Source organism: Rhipicephalus sanguineus, chromosome 4 (genome assembly GCF_013339695.2).
Source record: "Rhipicephalus sanguineus isolate Rsan-2018 chromosome 4, BIME_Rsan_1.4, whole genome shotgun sequence".
NCBI classification, from domain to species: Eukaryota; Metazoa; Arthropoda; class Arachnida; order Ixodida; family Ixodidae; genus Rhipicephalus; species Rhipicephalus sanguineus.
Window position 1 is genome coordinate 139,047,577 of NC_051179.1, and position 20,870 is coordinate 139,068,446.

The following is a 20,870-nucleotide window of genomic DNA, read 5'->3' on the forward strand; positions in this document are numbered from 1 at the left end:
GTGGGAAAAAGGAAAGTGTGAACTTACTCAAGCTCTGCGAAGGTACAGAGCAATTGACGCCCATAGGAGGAAAGTTGCACGTTCCAGTTACGTTGGTACGAAAGGTTCTTGAGCTGTATCATGACAGCCCACATTCAGGAGGACACGATGCGTTTTGGCGAACAGGCGATTTACATGGCCAGGAATGAAGAAGGATGTCGCCGATTACATCAGCTCCTGTCACAATTGTCAATTCAACAAGGCTAAATACAAGCAGAAAACGGACACTATTATATTCCCACCTCACGCAAGTGTGTCGTTTGAGACCGTTCATGTTGACTTCGCTGAGCTAAAGAAAAAAAGCGAAGGCGTGAGGAGAACTCAGTCTTTCTTAGTATGCATTGCCGAATGCTGAAGGATTTTTGCGGCCAAGCCATGAAGGGAGAATGCGCAAACCGTCATAGCACTACTGAACAGAGACATGGTTGAGGGACTGAAATACATTGTATCTGACAATGGATCGGTATTTAGGAGCCAGGAACATGCAAAGTGGGCACAAGAAAAAAATATCACTCTGAAGTTTACAGCCCCATACCACCTGTCAGCCAACGAGCTCGCAGAACGGGTCATACGAGACATAAAGCAATACATAAGCATGTACCCGGAATTCCCAGGAGGGTTGAAATGTTGCCTACAAGCAGCAGTGTCGCATCATAATCGATCCCACACAAGTGCTTTAGGATGCAGCCCCCAGTACGCGGCCTTCGGTGAACCGGCGTATCTGCCTGCAGAAGACACGCTGGAAATCAAGACAAAACTACACCTTGAGGAGACCAAGAAGACTGCAGAGAGCCAAAAAAAAAACACAGGGAGTCGCTTAGACGAGCGTTTGACAAGCGTCATAACAACAAGATCCCCAATATTACTCTAGGTGATCTAGTTTTGATACGGAAAGTCTATGGCAGTCATAGTACAAAACTGTTGAGACCGTTTAAGGTGACCGAAACGGCTACAAAAGACGGACTACTTAAGACTATCGGCTACGCAACGGAAGATGGTGGCATGGAAATAGCTGCCGTCAGCAATGTGATTCCCTATATCTAGCGGAGGGACAAAACAAAACCAGGGAGAGTGTAGCGACTCAAAGACGACGAAGAACTGCTTTGGCGAGGGAGCGGGAGAAAGCGAAAGAAGAAGAATAAAATCTTCTGTCTCTGTCAGTGATGGAATGTTACAGTAGCTAAAGATCTATACAGGTGAGTAAGCTGTAAACGGGAGAGTTATATGTAGAGATGGTTAAGACAAAAATTATTCATGTGTTGCGCTCGCACTAAGTTATGTTTAGTTTTATGAATGCTGCCACTATACGTTATGCTATTTCGAAGTCCGCACCCATCATTTCAAGCATAAAAGAAATTCTAATGATGAAAATGGCATGTGAGGACCTTAACGTAGTTAGCTATTACCTAATTCCTTTGGCCATATACGTGTCAGTGCATTTATTGATCATTCCCGTTTTTTTCGCTCCCCCCGCTCTCTCTGTCTGTCCCATCTTTCCACTCCCCTTCCCTTTCCCCCGGCGTAGGGTAGCCAACCGGACTGCTGTCTGATTAACCTCCCTGCCTTCTCCCTTTTGTATTCCTTCCTCCTCCTCCTTTGGGATAACATCTTATCTTACTGACACTGCGATCGCTGTGACTAGCACTGCTTCTTGTAAAAAAATGTAGGCTGCGCTTATACGCTTAGTCAACAATTTCAGTCCTAACACTGCGTAATATGTTACAGGCCCAGGAGTTCTTCAAGGTGCATGAAGATCCTAAAATAATTCTCACAATGGTCGGATCATCGCAGCTTGAGGTGAGCACTCTGTTGAAAACCCAAACGTTACAAAGGCCATTAACCAATTTGCTTTTTCGCACTCATAGGAGGAAGACATAGTTGCAAATACTACTGCAGCGGGAAATAAGTTAAATGCATCGGAGACTCTGGACAAACTGGGCAAGATATTTACTTGGAATGAAACCTTCAACGCCAGTGTAGACATCGTATTTCTTGCGACAGGGTACGTAAAAACAAACTATGATGCGGGCACAGTCTAAGAGGATTACGTTGGCTTCTTTTGATCTGACCTTGACAGCATCGACTAACGTGTTAGTGTTATTAGGTGCATTCAAATGATCAAAAATAGTGTAGCGAGGAAGAGACGATGACGGCGAAGCAGCCAAGGAAGCAACCCATGGTGTAGGCTTGCTTGGCTGCTTCGAGAGGGTCCTCCTTAATAATGCGTAAGCTGTCGGACAACGATGAGGCGTGACAACACCACAATAAATTTTCGAAAAGCGTTTGTGCTGTTGGAGTGCATTCACTGGAATTAGAAGCGGTAAAAGCACAACGAGCGAGAAAGAAGGAGCGGTACCGTAATACCATACTGTGTTTGCGTACCATATTTGCCTAACTTGTTAAACGACTCTAATAGCCTTGGGAATGCGGGTTCGATTTCCGGCTAAGGCGCTCGCCTTTTGATGGGCGCGAAATGAAAGAACACTCGTGTACTTAGATGTAGGTGCATTTGAAAGAGCCCCAGCTGGTCGAAATATTCCGGAGTCCTCCGCTACGAAGCACTTCTTAGTGAACCAAAGACACTTTGAGCGTTTCTATTTATCTAGCCACCTACGTCTGGACGCTCTCATGATCGTCTCCTCAACTTGGTGTAGACCAAAATTGGTCTGCGAGGGCAAGAGGGTTCGACGAATACGATTGTCTGGTCACGACATGAATAACGTAGAAGACTGTCGCGTACGTCGTCAAACACCTCCACAGGTTATTGACAGTTTATATCTACCCAGCAACGGGAAGAACAGACATACGTAATTTAAACGCGAGATCGGTGAGAAAAGCCGATATGGTTGGCGTTGACCCGACGAATGCAAAGAATAAAAGTCAGGATCCCAGCAGGAATCGAACCGAAGTATTCTGCGTGGCAGTCAAGTGTTTTACCGCAGAGCCACGCAAGGTCTTGGAACTGCTTTGGAAAAAGACCCTGTGCAGGCGTAATGTCGTCGCAACATTAACTGTGGTTGCAGTGCTGGCTATCTAATTTTATAACAAAACAATAAGCATTAGATATGTACACCTATGATACAGACGCCAAGGCGGGTTAACGTCAGTTGTGGTTCTAGCGTTGGCTCCGCTTTTATAGAAGTCTGAAAAACATTACATTTTTATTCCTGTGATTCAACAAGCTTTTCAAGCTGACGTCAGACAAATCATCCCACCTCGTATCTCTAATATTTCAGTAGTCACTGGATTATGAGTGCCTTCCTGATTACTGGAAAATTGCGAATGTCATTCTTTGCTTTAAATCTGGAGACAAGCACATCGCTAACAATTACCGTCCTATTTCTCTGACATCAATTTGTTGTAAGATGCTCGAACATATCTTATACAGCCACATAATATTTCACCTTGAATCCAATAAGCTACTTTTTGAAAACCAACGTGGCTTTCAGAGACTGTAACATTCTGTAACACTCAGCTGTTTGAGCTAGTTACCGATTTACACCGCTCCATCAATAGGCCATTGTTAATCGATGCAATTTTTATTGATTTTTCTAAAACGTTTGATCGCGTCCCTCATCAACGTCTTCTTACAAAACTACGTAGTCTCCGGCTCGACAAAAAACATTTCAGTGGATTACAGGCTTCCTAACTGAAAGATTTCAGTGTGTTAAAAACGACACCTACATATCCAAACAGACACAGGTAAAGTCGGGCGTTCCACAAGGGTCAGTTTTAGGGCCGCTGTTATTTCTAATCTATATCAACGATATATCAATTAACATGCAGTCTACCATACGACTTTTCGCTGACGACAATGTAATATATAAGGAAATAGCCAATCAGAACGACATTTTAACCCTGCAATCTGACTTAACAGCATTTTCCCAATGGTGCAGCAAATGGCAAATGAAAATTAACGTTGAAAGGACCAAGCACGTTAAATTCGGTCGATATGCCAATCAAATGCCGAATATATGCCTCATCAACAGCTCTTCCGTTGAAACGGTATCGTCCTTTAAATACTTAGGTGTTTGTTATCCTACATTACAATCTAAAATGGAACAATCATGTAGAATTAATTACCAGCAAAGCATTTCGCAAACTTGGCATTTTAAAACGCCGCCTACATCTGGCTACTTGAGACACCAAACTTCAGGCATTTAATTCACCCAATAACCATTAAGAGTATGCTTCTAACGTATGGCATCCGCATGAAGCATACCTTACTGACATGCTTGAGTCAATTCAAAGTAGAGCCACTAGGTTTATTGCTTCCTCTTATTCACGTTTTCATAGTGTATCATCCATAAAAAGAACTCTTGGTATTTTACCCCTCGCAACACGCAGAAAATATTCGAGATTATCCTTCTTTTAGAGCATTTACTTTAGCTACAGTCCTTTTCCACTCAGATTCGTTCATCCAGCCATAAACATTTCAGCCCGATGTGACCACGATCACAAGATACGCCCACTATTTGCTCGCACTAAGAAATACTTACACTCTCCTTTGGTTTTGTCCAGAAACGAGTGGAACGCCCTTCCGCTTGCCATTGCAAACATTAAAGTATTAACAAGTTTTCAATCAGCCCTACTAACTTTCCTTAGTGAGCAGTCCTTCGACAACTAGTTGAATTGTCTGATTACAAATTTTCATTCATCCTATTATATATCTAAGCTTTGCTCGACCCCTGTGGCATACGCTAACGGAAGTTACGTATGATAACCACATACTGGCACCGTAAAATGCACTTCGTTTCGATAATAGTGACGCCTGTGCTCTAATGTGAGTGCTGACGGTACATCAGACCATAAATTGCTCTTTAAACGCCAGTGGACAGCGATATTCTCAGTGAGCTGTTTGTTTTGAGCAGTTTGTTCCCTAGTCATTTTGTCGAACAGGGATTCTGGCTTTTGAATTCGTCCATTGATTTTCGAGACGTTTGGTTCTGCTGTGGTAATTACGGCTGTTTGTTCGGCAGCCTCACGTTTCGTGCCCCTGACCGCGTCTACGTCCATTCTGGCAGTGTTTTCATTTTGGGTGACACAGGCCACGATCTGTGCGGCACTGTTTGTCGTAGTCGCGCTTGTAGGCGCGTGCTTGCTTTCCAAATGCTTAATTTTATCGTTAGCGGCAGCCAATTGTTGTTGCAAGAGTTTGACCTGTTGTGCCAACTCCCTCATATGTTGGTTTTCAGCAGGGTTTTTCTACGGCTGTTGCGGCTTGTCCGTCTGCCAAGCAGCACCCTTTGCGTGCGGGACGGCCGGTTGTTTGTTGTGGTTATCCCGAGTCCTAGATGGGGATCGGGAATGGGCATCGTGGTCAGGTCTGTATTTAGAGTTGCGACTGCCGGTTAGGTGGCCGCCTTTACAAACGACGCATTGCGCCGGGCAAGCGAGTTCTTCGCCGTCAATAGGTTGCGGGTGGCTTTCGTCACATCGACGGCAGGTACTTTGTTTCGGCTTCGGACACACGTCGGTCCTGTGACCAGTTTGTCTGCAATTGAAACACGCCTCTACCCGTTCCCTGAAGGGATATACCCAGAGCGCGAAGGCAAGGTAGCGGACATGCTTGGGAAGGGTGCGGCCAGCGAAGGTTATGACGAAATGTCTGGTCTTCCCCAGTCACCGGGCTCCTACGATGTCGATAGCTGGATTACGAGCGCGAAGCTCGTTGAAAATGTGGTTGTCACTCTCAAAGCTGTGCGCATTGAATATTATGCCCCTAACTGAGTTGTCGGGTGCTCGGGCATACACAGCCATGGTACAAGACCAGTCGGCAACTTTCAGTTGTGTAATCTTCAGGTGAGCCATTGCACGGTTCTCATCAGGCGCGCTGATTGTAATAGTGTTGTTGGTCGGGTGAATGCGCACGTGGTCGATATGCAAGACTGCGGCCGAGTCGAAAGCTGCAGCGGCGCATACGGCTTCAGTGAGGCAGGCCGGTCCCAGATCGGCCAGGTTTAACGAATCGCAGGACAATTTTGTAGTATTCCGGCGGTAACCGTGGTAGTGGGCGACGTTTTGGAGCAGGCGGTGGCCGTGCAGGGCGAGAAGCGGGCTTGCCGCGTTGGGCGTCGGCGGCCGCATAGTCGGCAGCGTCTGAGCGGTGCTCGGGGTCAGGACGGCGATATCGGCGTTGCATGGCCAACGCAGTATGTGACAATGATCCGTCATTGAGCTCTTCATCAGTTATTGGCGTTCCGTATGCGACAACTTCCATTCTTCTGCCTGGGACGTGCTCTGGAAGCGAACGCTGGCAAAGAAAGGTGGCCTCTCCTTGTCACAATGACGCCGGAGTTAGGGTAAGCACGGCGGCGTAGCGAAGTTGGGCATGTTGCGCTCACAGCAGCAAAACGACGCCTTGCCGGCGTGGAATGGTAATTTCCAACGGTTCCAGGCGTCCTCCTGGAGCGGTGGGTCACTTTTCAGACGTAGAAGAGCGAACTTGTGGCGATGCAGCAAGGTAAAAATACAGAGTCCATGTGAAACTTGTCCGTGAGCTCTCGCGATCGCAGCGCCTCTCCGGCGTCGTCGAACGAGATTCTGCAGACACGCGATGAACAAACGCGTTGTATCGTAGTCAGAACGCGCTGGCACGCGCTAGCGCGTTCGGGCCTGTTTAAGGGGCTGGGTAAGACGCTGTGGCCTCCCCCTTACACTCTCTCAGCAATCACGTGATGGCCTCGGGGAACGAGATTCTGCAGACACGCCATAAACCCACGTGGTGTGCTCCAACAAGAGTTCGGGACGAGTAACAGCAACGGCAACTACAGTGAATTCATGGTGTGCTCCACATGCAAGGGCGCGTCAACGTCGGGCAAGGTGCCCGTGATGAACGAAACTTGATGTCGACCCATGCGCTCCTTCGCATCCCCACATGGTTCCCTTTATCGTAATATAATTGACAGCGCAACGGGTTAAACAGGGACAGAAAGAAGAGAAGGACACAGCGCTGAACTCACAACTAAATTTATTTTCGAAAAAGAAAGAACATATATACAGATCAAAGAGTCACCAAGACCAAGCACGGGTGTAACAACACAAACAGATTAATCATGTCTTGTCTAACAGGTACTTGTATTCCTCATCTAGAAGAATGATTGATGGATGACTGATGCACTTGTTGTTGCATGTAATAAAAAAGGCTTCAGCTATTTCACGCGTGCGTTGATCGACATGTCTATATTTGATAGTGGTTTTCTGCATGTGGGGCACACATCTACATGATCTACAATGGGATGCCAAATGCGACGTCACAGCGGCACCTTAAAGTGTCAACTCATGCTCACGTAGGCGTACATTGCGCTGTCAATTACATTACGATGAACATCCACCAACTAGCCCAACTTGCGGTTCTGCTTCAGCATGGTTCCCTTTAGTGGGAGATGGTGAAATTTTTTTAGCTACTTGGTTCAATCATATGGCGCTGACGCACAAAAAAGGTCACCGCTGGGCACAATAGTTAAACATTTGTCCGGCTGTGCAAGGATATACGAGCCGCCTCCTGATGTCTGTTGGAGATAACGCGCGCGCCATCTCTCACAGCCACGCCCTTATGATCAAAGTTCTCAGCTGCTACTCGAGTGATGCAGCCCCGACCCTCTCCTCCACGACACATAGGCGCCCCTTGATGCTCCTTGCCCCGACGAAAGACGGCCGGGACATATCTTCGCGCAAAACTGCAATTCGGCCTAGTTGGAACAAATTCATCCTTCACTTACTCGCGCAAAACCCACAGGGACAAGAAGAGACTTACGAAGACAGGCGCGACAGGCTCGCCTGTCTTTTGTGTGTTTTGTGCGAGTAAGTGAAGGATATCTTCTCGGCTTGATGAGCCATCACTGGTAGGCCTGGCATTGGGAGTGATGCTGTCGCATGCGTCGTTTGTGTGACAGAGGTGGCAGGCTCCTTTGGTCTCTGCTTCAGCCCCCTTCGTACCCAGTGCTCGCGATCTATTACGAGCGCTTAGAACGTACGATGCGTGGAGAAATGTTATAGATTTATATTTTAGACGGAACATGCTGGCGACAGCAAAGGCAAAACCCTGCCAAAATTGTCCGTTTATTTGCTACATAAAAAGACGTGTGTGGCCTTGCGTAAGTAAGAATTCAGAGGCCAAGGTCGCAGGATCTCTCCTTCCAAAAGTATTCTTCGGTGGAGGCAGCGGAGTTAAAGCATCTATAGCGATTTTGTTTTTGCTTCTACTATCTGCAGTGCCCCAGTAGGTGTACTATTGTCTCCTCACAGTCACAAAACCTTAATGCTGCATTTTTGGCCATCGCAGCAGTGTGGTAGTTGGGCGTGGCAAATCCGAATGCCTATTAATATATATAGCACGCCCCACCACATGCGGCACAGCAAAGTTGATCACGGCAGAAGAATGCGGGTGTCCAATGAAGTCGCAAATTAGTTTCGAGAGAATACAAGCGGAAGTTGGAGAAACATGTGTGTCCTATCGTAAAATGTAATGTGGCGCGCACCACATGCTGCGCGGACTCTTCGCAGCAAATTCCATGGAAGTTGCCGTTACGGAGAGGTATATAAGCACACATAGATCTTACTGATGTGCCGAGCCTTAAGCTTCTTCGTCATTGTCGTTGCCGATATGAGAGCTTCATTGCCAAGGACTCTAGGCGTTGTATTTCCGCATTCTTGGGTTGCTTTCTACTATCCCCACTTCCTCCTATTCCCCAAACGTCCCCGTCGATAATGAAAACAAACGCAAGAGATTAAATGCGCAAACCGCCTAGGGACCCATGCACTGAAACTCTCTAGAGAGTTGTCAGAGGTGGGGCCCAGAAGCGGATTACATTACATTTTGCGTTCATTTGTAGTCTCCTTGGGGGCGGCTCGTGAAAAGGACATGTTTGGGAGAGTATGAAAGAATGCAAGAACGCGGGCCCCCAACGGCTAAGGTGTAATGAACGGAAACTTCAACTTACAGGAGTCAAATTTACGGACGTCTTTTCATCCGTGCTGTACCCCGCAAGAAAAGTGTTTTTGGCTTCCTTCATCATTTTGAAAGACAAAACGGAAGCATATGTTTCATGCTTGAGCAAAAGCAAGTAATAAAATGTGTTGTTACCGCGTAAGCTGTTATGAGCTCACAACAGTAGCCCATTTCGGAGGCGTAGTTATTGACTGTCCCTGCCGGTGTCCGTCGCAGCTGTCGCGCTCATTCAGAAAAAACGACAACGAGAAAGTAGTGCTCGAGGTGGATTCGGGCGCAGGTTTGCTGCGTAGCTAGCGACCACATAGCCAAGCCTGTTCTTCTTGATAATTTCCGGAGCCACGCCAGTGTGCCACATTTATTCAGAAAACTAATTCTCATGCGAGCGCCATGTATGACGAGGAAACGTGTTAACATATGTAATATTGTGTGTAAGAGGAGCAGAATCTGACCAGGAGAACTGCGTAATGAGTGTCAAGTTTCCCGTGCATCACTGAGTGCTCGGCCATAATTCTTCAGCATCCTGATCTTTACTAACCACAGCAACAACCGAGAGTGCAGGTATGCAGGTGCGCATATGACTCTAGAAACGTGTAGTGGGCGCTTCGCTAATTCACAAAACGGGATCATTTATTGTGTAGTGGGTAGCTACTTAAGAATGTTTACAGCGGCCCCTGTGAAGACCGCCCTGCCAGCTAACGCTGTAACTGCGCTGCGCATTCTACGCAAGGCTGGCGTTTCTTTTGTGACAACCATCTCTCATAGCCTTTTCCTCTCTTGGAGTTTTACGTCCCAAAACCACCATATTGTCACGGTAAATAAAGGAAAACAAGTATAAACACGGCGAACAGCGGAACAGCTCCGATCGAGCAGTACGTCTTCGTCTTTCTCTACCACCAGCGATCTCTTCGCCACGCACAAATAATGGCGAAACTAGCCGCGCAACAGGCAGATACCCACTACATGTCCGTGTCACTACTCTCCCCCTCGAAAAGCATCGACTCGATGCTTCCGAATGTGTCCAGGCAAGAGCAAGTCTTCAGCGTGTGTAATACGGCTTCATCCTGGCCACGTGGACGATGTCCGGATGTGCTGCACGGCGGGAAGATCGTGCACCAGTCTCTGCGACAACTTGGTAGTTGACATCGTTGAGGCGTTGAAGAACCCGATAAGGGCCGAAATAACGGCGTAGGAGTTTCTCTGACCGGCCGCGTTGACGCACAGGACTCCATATCCACACTTTGTCTCCGGGGTGGTAGGCGACTTCCCTCCGGGGTGGTAGGCGACTTTGTCTCCGGGGTGGTAGGCGAAGGTTGTACCTGTGAGCGTCGTAATGTTGCTGTGAGCGAATGCGCAAGCGAGCTAGTTCACGAGCTTCTTCGGCGCGTTGCGCATACTGGGCGGCATTTTCGGTGGTGGTCGCAAAGGCGTCAGGTAAAAGCATGACGTCTAACATCGTAGTAACCTCGCGGCCGTGCAGCAAGCGGAAAGGGGTAAATCCTGTAGTTTCCTGCACGGCGGTGTTATACGCGAAAGTTACGAAAGGAAGGACACTGTCCTAGTTCCTGTGGTCCACGTCGACATACATGGAAAGCATGTCTGTAATGGTCTTATTGAGTCGTTCTGTTAGGCCGTTCGTTTGGGGATGGTAAGCTGTCGTCCGGCGATGTACGGTGCCGCTAAGTGTCATCACTTCTTCCAGAAGTTGGGCGGTGAAGGCCGTGCCTCTGTCGGATAGAACCACGGCCGGTGCACCATGGCGGAGGACGACAGCATGAATGAAGAAGTCGGCGACTTCGCTTGCAGTACCTCGTGGCAGTGCCCGTGTTTCGCAATAGCGGGTTAAATAATCCGTTGCAACTATTATCCAACGATTACCCGCTGAAGATTTCGGAAATGGGCCTAGCAGGTCCATGCCAACTTGCTGAAATGGTGCTCGAGGTGGCTCTACAGGGTGTAAAAAGCCAGCAGGTTTCATGGGCGGAATCTTGCGCCGCTGGCAGTCTCGGCAGGTTTTGACGTAGTGCTTGACGGTACGGGACAGTTTAGGCCAGTAGTACTTGTGGCGAATACGAGCGAGAGTACGCGTGAACCCTAAATGTCCAGAAGACGGTTCGTCATGACACGCATTTAGGATCTCTTCTCGCATCGCAGATGGTACTACCAGAAGGGCGGTTCGAGCGCTGGGATCGAAGTTCCGCTTGTACAGGATGTTGTCGCGAAGGAAAAATGATGAAATCGTGCGCCTGAATGTTCGTGGTGGCTGCTTAAGCTGGCCCTCAAGATAGTCGATGAGTGGACGAAGCTCTAGGTCATCACGCTGTTTCTGAGCCAAGTCAGACGCTGTGACGGCCATGAGGAAACTCTCGTCGTCAGTTTGGTCAGGAGGAGTCGACTCGACTGGGGCGCGTGAGAGGCAGTCAGCGTCGGTGTGCTTGCGTCCCGACTTATAAACCACCGTAACGTCAAATTCTTGGAGGCGGAGACTCCATCGGGCGAGGCGGCCTGAGGGGTCTTTGAGGCCTGCAAGCCAGCACAAAGAATGGTAATCGGTCACTACTTTGAAAGGTCGCCCATACAAATACGGTCGGAACTTGGCTATGGTCCACACGACAGCTAGACATTCTTTTTCTGTGGTCGAATAGTTAGATTCAGCCGATGATAACGTCCGGCTAGCGTAGGCGATCACTCGCTCGATACCTTCTTGCCACTGCACAAGGACGGCGCCGAGGCCAATATTGCTTGCGTCTGTGTGCACTTCAGTGTCGGCATTTTCGTCAAAGTGCCCTAATATTGGTGGCGTCTGAAGGCGTCGCTGCAGCTCGCAAAAAGCCTGGCGTTGTTTTGTGTCCCAAACAAAAGCGACGTTGTCTCTTGTGAGGTGGTGCAAGGGTTCTGCTATCTTCGAAAAGTTCGGGACGAAGCGACGGTAGTACGCACAAAGTCCCAGAAAACGGCGAACGTCTTGTTTGTTCGCTGGGGTTGGGAAGGCAGCAACAGCTTGTGTTTTGTCGGGATCTGGGCGAATTCCGTCGCTGCCCACTACGTGGCCGAGAAATTTGAGCTCCTCGTAGCCGAAGTGACATTTTTCGGGCTTGAGTGACAGGCCAGCTTTTCGGAGCGCATCAAGTACTGCCCGAAGACGCTGAAGGTGCTGCTCGAAAGTCGTTGAAAAAACGACGACGTCATCTAAATAAACAAGACATGATTGCCACTTCAGACCGGACAAAACTGTGTCCACCATTCGTTGAAAAGTCGCAGGAGCAGAACACAATCCAAAGGGAAGCACCTTAAATTCAAAGAGCCCGTCAGGAGTAATGAATGCGGTCTTTTCCCGGTCACGGTCATCGACCTCAATTTGCCAATAACCGCTGCGCAGATCCATGGATGAAAAGTATCTGGCGTGTCGAAGTCGGTCGAGCGAGTCGTCGATGCGGGGAAGCGGATAGACGTCTTTCTTTGTCACGTTGTTCAGCTTGCGATAATCAACACAGAAGCGCAATGTGCCATCTTTCTTTTTCACCAACACAACTGGTGATGCCCATGGGCTCGTAGATGGCTGAATGATGTCGTCAGCAAGCATTTGTTGAACTTGTTCGTGAATGGCGTCTTGTTCTCTTCGGGAAACACGATAAGCATGTTGTCGATAGGTCTTTCGTTGGGCTCGGTTATGATTCTGTGCTTCATAACGGGTGTCTGCTTGATTTTTGACGTCGTGGCAAAGCAGTCACTGAAGGAAAGCAGGAGGGAGGTAAGACTCTCTTGCTGTGAAGCCGGTAGTTCGGAGTTCACGTCAATTTTAACCGTGGACTGCTTGTCGTCGTGAGGACCGGAAGAGAGTTCCGCGAGTGATAAGCTGGCTCTTCGAAGTAAGCGACGACACACTGCCTCATGAAGTGCTGGTATTCATGACTGAAATTTGTCAGTAGAATTTTAGCAGGCTCTTGTGTCAGTTCCATGAGGCCGCGGGCGACGCATACTTGACGCGATAAGAGCACGGACACATTGCCTTCCACAACTCCGAAAGCGGTTCGGTTGATGTCGCTCACCACGTTAACCAGCACACTCGAACGGGGTGGTATGGTCACTGAATTGTCGGATACACGCAACGCCATTATATGCGATTCGCATTCGTGCGAGTTTGCGTTACGTGAAAACGTCACCAGCAGCTCTCGGAAATTTATAATGGCCCCATATTCTCGAAGAAAGTCTAATCCCAAGATAACCTGCCTGGAGCATTCCCGCAACACGACGAAAGTCCCGATGAAGGTCGAGGCACCAATATGCACTCGGGCAGTGCACCTGCCAACCGGCGTCAGTAGATGGCGGCCCGCCGTACGGAGCTGGGGACCACTTCATGGTGTCGTCACCTTTCGGAGAGCAGCCGCGAAGTCGCCACTCATAACGGAATAATCGGCGCCGGTATCCACGAGAGCGGTGGCCTGGTGATTGTCGACGGTTACAGAAATATCGGCGGAAAGTACGGCGTCGGTATCAGTGAATGGCGTGGTAGAGAAATCAGCGTCGTTAACGTGTCGTGTCGGAGGATGTTTGTCAGAACGATGAACAGCGGCCCTACCCCCGGAGGTCGCTGTCCTCAGTTTTCCTGACGTGGGCGAGGGCTTGGGGACCTGTTTCGAAAACCAGAGAGCGTGGCGTAACGATTAGGTGAGCTGAGGCGCCGAGGAGAATGATTATGAGGGTCGCCGTAGCAGAGCGCTTCAGAAATTTCGACCATATGGTGCTCTTTAACGCGTACCTAAATCTAAGCAAAAGGTCCTCACGCATTTCTCCTCCATCGAAATGCGGCCGCCGCGGCCCTGTTTCGAATCTGCGACCCTCGAGTCAGTAGTCGAGCACCATGCTCACTAGACCACCGTGGCGGGCGTTACTCATAGTCTTCAGATTGGTCGTCTAACAAAATGGGCAATTTATTCGCGCTCTTCTGCGTAGTCTTAATAGCTATACAAGAAGTCGGTAGTACTCGTAGACAGCAAAAGGACCCAGAAGTGAGCATGTAACATTCATATATAGAAAGGTGCCAGTAAGGACAAGAGAGTAAATGAACGTAATTGATAGTTGCTACGTGTATAACGAAACATTTTAAAGATGGGTGACCTACAGCGGAGTACGAGCGACGAGATATGTGGCACGTAGCTCAACAAATCTTACAATCAAGCAAACGTTCATTAACCGTGGCGGTCATTCAGCTTCACGAGTGTCTAGAGATTGCGGAAACATTCCTCATGTAATGTCTACTGTAGAAATGCCTTTCTAGTTGAGCAATGGACATATTTCATAATCGCTAAATTGTTTTATGCCTAAGGACTATATGCTCGGACGAATGTACGCAATGTGACACAAACGAGCAAAAGGCACTCACAAGTGGACGGTTTTCCCATGTCGTGCACTGCAAGTGCCAAAGCCATCCTTGGCGTACACGCAATTCTGGCTCACATGACCACTTGTGTGTGTGTCCTGCAATGAACTTACACTAGTAACAGACTCTCTTCTATCATTGTCTGTGCACTGTAACAATTATGCTTTTTTGGTAAAGTCAACAGAGCCTTTCAAGAAGTATCACTTTGCTCAGTGCAGGATGCAGCTGTATATAAAAGAATCGTGGATAACCGGGGAGTGGTATGGTAAGAAACAGCAACAACTATCTCTCTTCATTTATTTTATCTCAGGTATTGTTCTTAGTATGGTATAAGAGATTGTAGTAACCCCTTTATCATTTACAGGGTAGCCAGCATGTCTCAAGACTTGCACACCTCCCTGTCCCTTCGTTCTTCTCTTCCTCCTAATATTGTTGCTTTGCTGAAGCCTAACGACGCGTGTTTTACTAAAAATTAGTACAAATGGCTATAAAATGAGCACTTAGAATAGTTGTATAGATATCTGGAAATTAGAGCAGCGCAGCGAGGACAGGGACAGAAGAGGACGTAGACAATTTTGCAGGTCCTCAGCAATAAGCAACCATTACGACGCCGTTACTATAGGTTGTATGCACGACCGGCATCGACAGCGACAGGTAGGCAAGTGTAGCTATGCACCATGGATAATGCGCCACTTTGAAGCAATGACAAGCAGACAAGCAAAGCAGCTGGTACAACCGGCCGATAATCACCATGGCTTACTGATCAGTTGCAGGCTTCAATAGCCGAGAAGGCAAAGTAGGAGAACAAACACCCTCAGCAACAAAATTTAACGCAACCTCACAGAAGTAGTTTAATGTTTATTGTACATTCATATATGGAGCTTTTGCAATGTCTACTGGTGTTTGGCAGATGTAGCACCATTTGACGTGGATGCATCCACGCTGACGATTGGCCGAACATGTCCATCCCGATGACTAACGTCAATGTCCATGATTAAAACTTTGTGGTAGCTGTAGTAGTTAACATACACATGGACACAGCTTATGGAGGTGTGCGGTCCATAGTGACAGGGTAACCTAGGCCTGCGCTTATGCATACGCTACCTCAAAGCCATCCAGGAACGTGAGAGGCACAGTTCGTCACTTGAGCAGTCAGGGCGAAAAGGCGTTCCGTTTCCCGCCGGCATGTTTTTCTGCACCAAAGCACTCACTTGCGCGACATTCACCCATCGACGTCAATGCCTTCTTGCAGCGCTTATTGGAGCAGTTTTATTATTCGGTGCCATCGCACTCGAAGCACTAGGTGGCGGAGAAACACCGTTGATGGATGTGGAAGCTGCTCAACTCTGGCGACGAACCGCTACACTCTAACACGACGCGAAAGGCAAAGAGTGTAATTGACGTAGCTGCGTCTAGCGCGCTTCCTCGATGCAAACGCGGCCAGCGTTCCTTAGCGGGCATCGAGGCTCCCTAAGTTCGCCGTGCCTTCGCAGTTACCCCCGAAACGGAGGAAGGGGCGTGGCAGGCCATTTATTTCTCTAAATGGGTAACCAAGATACCCCTCTCCCTTCTTTACTACTTAGAGTACAGGCTTTACGCATCAACGGGTGGCTTGCTAAGGCTTCCCGCCAACATTAAAGAGGTAAAATTACATTCTTCTAAAGCGATGAAACACTTTAACGTCTTGAGAATGACGGGGTGCGAAGAGACTTCCTTCACCATGGTTCACACAGCGAACCGCAGGTCACAAGCGAAACTGTGGTCTTCTCATAACTTTCGTGCCTTTAGTTGCTGGCGGATAATAAAGCTGGTCCTCATGATGAGCAACTCAGAGATGCCTGCTGCGTCGAGTCGCAGGCATAGCTTGATGCCGCTGAAACAGGTCCAGACCACGCAGACAAACTTTTACAGCGAAATCTCTTATGGCACAAGAACAACAAAGAAACGCCACAATCGACGCTTCTAATACGTTGCGAATTGCTACGGACGTAAAGGACTGAAAACAACGTTCAGTTTTGCCGATTTCCATAGCTGTCGTACGAAGCAGAAAGGCGAGAGCGCAGGATACGGGCCGTTGCCAACGTGTTGGGCAAGCAAATAAATCTTGTTTTCCACAGCCGGTCGCATTAAAAGTGTGGTAATGTGGTTCTGCTATAATAATTTGCGTAGCCTTGACGGAGAACCGTGGCCTCTGACCAAGGTGCGCGCCGTATGACAAGGGGTGAGTAGCTAGAGGCAGACTGAAGGCCCGTGATAAACATCGCACACCTCCCATATTCTGAATTAGTCGTGACCATGCAGCATCGCGCACGTACGTTTTGAAGGCTCAAAGTTCCGGTTTTAACTAGCAAATGCTAACACGTGCGTCATACAAGTACATCGCAAAATGTTGGTCGTGAGCACCCTCAGGTTTGTGTTTCCCGTGGCCTCCACGATTGCTCGAGCCAATCTCGGAAGCTACAGTTTTGGCTTTGATTGTACCCCGCGAACGTCGACACGCACATATCCCCCTTTGCAGGATGTACGAACGGAAGACAACCGTCAACAGAACATTCGAGAATACTTCATAGAACAGCCCAACGCACAAGGAGCAAGAGATGAAGGGAGAATGCAACTGCAAAGGCGAAAATCGTCGGGACAATTCGTCCCTGATAAAGCGAGCTTTGTAGCACTGATCGTAAGCAACATAGCTAACTAAATTGATCGTGTATATATTTCATCGCTTTGTCATTTGTGTATACCCTAATTTAACGCATTTAGGCGCTACAGAACGGTCTTTGGGGCGCTTGCCTTGAACTCGATGTCGTGCAATGCTCGCTTGTACTTGCGAGTTGTAGTGCACAGAAACTACTGAAACTTGTTTTGCATTCTAGCTGCAGTTTGCCTTGATGAGCTTCCTACTTTTTCTGAAGTGTGGAATGGCAAAAGAAGCTTTGCAGGTCCTTGATTTCCAGGAAACCGCACGTGGTCCGACATCAATGAAAGAGGGGATTCTCATGTAGCCTATGCACATTCGCTTGTAGACGGCTGTCTTCGCACTACACAGCGCTGGGGCTGCGAAGAGGGCGCTGGTGGCGGTGCTTTTCGCAGCGCCACTTTAGCAGAGTCGGACGTCATCGGGCGCAGTAAACAAATATGGGCATCCCCGGAATTTCGCATCGTCCACGCATCACCGGCGTAAATGTTGTTGCGCCATCTGCTGAGTAAACCACTTTTATGGCTTGGCACCACCTTGGTAGTTCTAGCAGCACGACACAAACAATTCTTATAAATAATGGCGACAAAAGATGCCTGGTGGTTTAATAATATCTCAGGTTTAACGTCCCAAAAGCACGATATGATTATGAGCGACGCCGTAGTGGAGGGCTCCGGAAATTTTGACCACCTGGGGTTCATTACTGTGCAACTAACTGTAAGTACACGGGCCTGAAACATTTTTGCCTCCATCGAAAATCTATCCGCCGCGGCCGGGATTCGATCCCGCGACCTTCGGGTCAGCAGTCAAGCGCCATACCACTAGACCACCGTGGCGGGCCTGGTGCTTTGCAATCGGCGTTACATAAGACTAAGTGATGACAGGTTATACCACTTATTTCTTACTGTGCGGGTAGAGAGCCAGCAAAAAGTACGAATTCCGATGCATGCGGACGGTCAGGGCTCTATGGGGGCTGCCACAAGGGCTGCCTGTGAGTCATCGTGGTTAGGATGGCTCTTACGGTTCCGCGCTGGTAATCGCTGCAATAATTCAGAGTACTCCAAGTGCATTCCTAACGTACCACGTATCTCTGTAACGTGGCATGCAAAAAGCACAGCTAAAACCTTTCTATCTCTCTAATAATGAAACAGCCACGCTCGGAGCTATAATATATCCTGCGCCAAGACACTGACCCTGTACTCCTCGAAGCTTCGGCAGTGCTGCAAGGTAGTCGTGAGATGGAGTACAAAGCTTTCTTAGCGAACAGCGAGGCGTTCTCTAGGTCATACCTACAACACCAACGACACTTGTAAGGCAATGCAAGCTTCACTTGATAGGCTATAGTGAAGGGATAAATGACGTATGGTGTTCAACCAAACAAGACGGAAAACCCAGGAAGGATGCACACTTGCAGCGACGATTGTCGAACAAGAAGCGTTGTTAAGTGTTGCTTAAGGAGCGTTGCTAAATGGTATTTATTCAGGCTGAGAGCAAAGAAGCGACAGAACCCGCCACGGTGGTCTTGCGGTTATGGTCGTCGACTGCTCACCCGAAAGCCGCGGAATCGAATCCCGGCAGCGGCGGCTGCATTTCGATGGAGGCGTAATGTTAGGGGCCGGTGTACTTAGATTTAGGCGCACGTTAATGGGCATCAGATGGCCAATATTTCCGGAGTCCTCTACTACGGCGTCTACTGCAGCCATATCGTGGTTCTGGTAGGTGAAACCACGAGAATAATATTAAGAAACGACGCAGGTGGACAGAACGCACGAGAAAACCGCGCTATGGCGCTCTCTTTACTTCCGTAGTTCTACCTTCGTCGCTTCTAGAGAAATTGTTCTACAGCGAAAGCTGTTATGAGATCATTTCAGCGGCCGATCATTTCAGCAGTCCGCCGCCGCCGGTGTCCGTAACCACTATCAATCGAAATAAGAAGAAAAAATGAAATAAGAAAAAGACGCCAGGCCTGCGCTGGAACCGCTGCACAGTCACAGCGAAAGCTGGAAGAGCGGCGTTTCTAGAACCCGTTGTACGCTCTCTCGGGGGCTACTAATACAAGCACACTAGCAACGTACCAACTACGCCATAAATCACAATTTTTGTGAAGTTGGGAAGCACCTAGTAAGCCATTATTCTTCATTCTGCGGAGAAGCGAGGCACTAGCTACACGTCTTTAAGGCATTACGTGCACTTTGTTGACGCAACGACTGATGACGATGAAGAATTTTGGCTCAGCCCTTTGTAATGGGTTGGAAGCTTTAAACGGCCCACCAGTTATGCAATTTGCATTGGGTGACGCCCGGTCGCTATTTCCCTCTCCTGCAATGCTGTATAACATACGTTGACGTGGGGGCGAGAGGCGGGGGGGGGGGGCGAAGAACTTTACTGAGCCCCGAGGAAATGTATCATGCGCTTATGGGCTTCCTTGGCAACCAATACAAGTGCACTTGCGAGGAACCCACTGCGCTAACAATGATTGTAATTTTCGAGAAGTAGGGAAGCAAGCACTGTGCCATTTTTATTCATTCTACGGGCAGCCGTGGTACCTGCTAAACGCATGTAAGGCATTATGTGCACTTTGTTGGTGGTGTGCCTGATGGCGAAGAAGATTTATGCCGCAGCCCTTTGTAATAGGTTGGAAGCATTCAACAACTTACTCGTTGCGCAATTCGCATTGTGTGACGCCTGGTTAAAGAATTCGCGTGTGCGACGCTTGGTGTTTATTTATGCTCTTAACTCCCTGCCTTCTCTTTTTTCTGTGTCTTATCTTCTTTCCTGTACCACGCTACGTTGCATATGTTAATGCGGTTCCTTCCCGACATGAAGCCTGTATAGGACCTTTTTGCAAAGCAGTTTTAAGCACCGGCATGGCTCAGTGATTGAATACTGGGCTCCCACGCATTGGGCCCAGGTTCGAACCTGGTTCCATCATGGAATTCTTTTTTTATTTCGTTTTTTTCTTATTTCGATTGATAGGGGTTACGGACACCGGCGACGGCGGCGGCGGAAAACTACGGCCCAAAAACGGCCGCTGAAATGATCTCATAACAGGTTTCGCTGCAAAAATTCCAGGATGGAACGAGGTTCGAACCTGGGCCCCCTGCGTGGGAGCCCAGTTTTCAAGCTCTGAGCCATACCGGTGCTTGAAACTGCTTTGCAAAAAGGTCCTACACTGGCTTCATGTCGGGAAGGAACCACATTAACATATGCAATGTAGCGTAGTGCAAGAGTAAAATAAGCACCAAGCGTCGCACAACGCGAATTCTTTAACCAGGCGTCACACAATGCGAATTGCGCGACGAGTAGGTTGTTGAATGCTTATAGCCCATTACAAAGGGCTCCGGCATAAATCTTCTTCGTCATCAGGCACAGCATCCACAAAGTGCGCATAACGCTTTACATGTGTTTAGCAGGTACCACGGCTCCTCGTAGATTGACGAAAAATGGCGCAGTGCTTGCTTCCCTACTTCTCAAAAATTACAATGATTTCTAGCGTAGTGGGTGCCTCGCAAGTGCACTTGTATTGGTTGCCAACGAAGCTCATGAGCGCATGATACATTTCCTCGGGGTCTCAGTAAAGTTCTTCGCCCCCCCCCCCTCTCTCTCCCACGTCAACGTATGTTATACAGCATGGCGGAAGAGGGAAATAGCGACCGGGCGTCACCCAATGCAAAGTGCATAACTGGTGGTCCGTTTAGAGCTTCCAACCCATTACTAACGGCAGAGCCATAATTCTTCATCGTCATCAGCCATCGCGTGGACAAAGTACACATAATACCGTACAGACGTGTAGCTGAGCCTCGCTT

The 20,870-nt window shown here is 48.5% G+C and overlaps 2 protein-coding genes across 3 annotated transcripts in view; both read left to right on the plus strand.

Annotated features, from left to right (window-relative positions):
• Positions 1–20,870, plus strand: part of LOC119390743 (uncharacterized) — a 490,304-nt gene that overhangs the window by 144,690 nt on the left and 324,744 nt on the right. The window lies entirely within an intron of this gene.
• LOC119390742 (uncharacterized) overlaps positions 1–20,870 on the plus strand; it is a 356,206-nt gene that overhangs the window by 36,080 nt on the left and 299,256 nt on the right. For both annotated transcript variants that reach the window (XM_049414913.1, XM_037658432.2), the window contains exons 5-7: positions 1,765–1,836; positions 1,905–2,041; positions 14,588–14,634. In XM_049414913.1, coding sequence (XP_049270870.1) covers positions 1,765–1,836; positions 1,905–2,041; positions 14,588–14,634 — 256 coding nt within the window. The remainder of the gene's footprint in view (positions 1–1,764; positions 1,837–1,904; positions 2,042–14,587; positions 14,635–20,870) is intronic.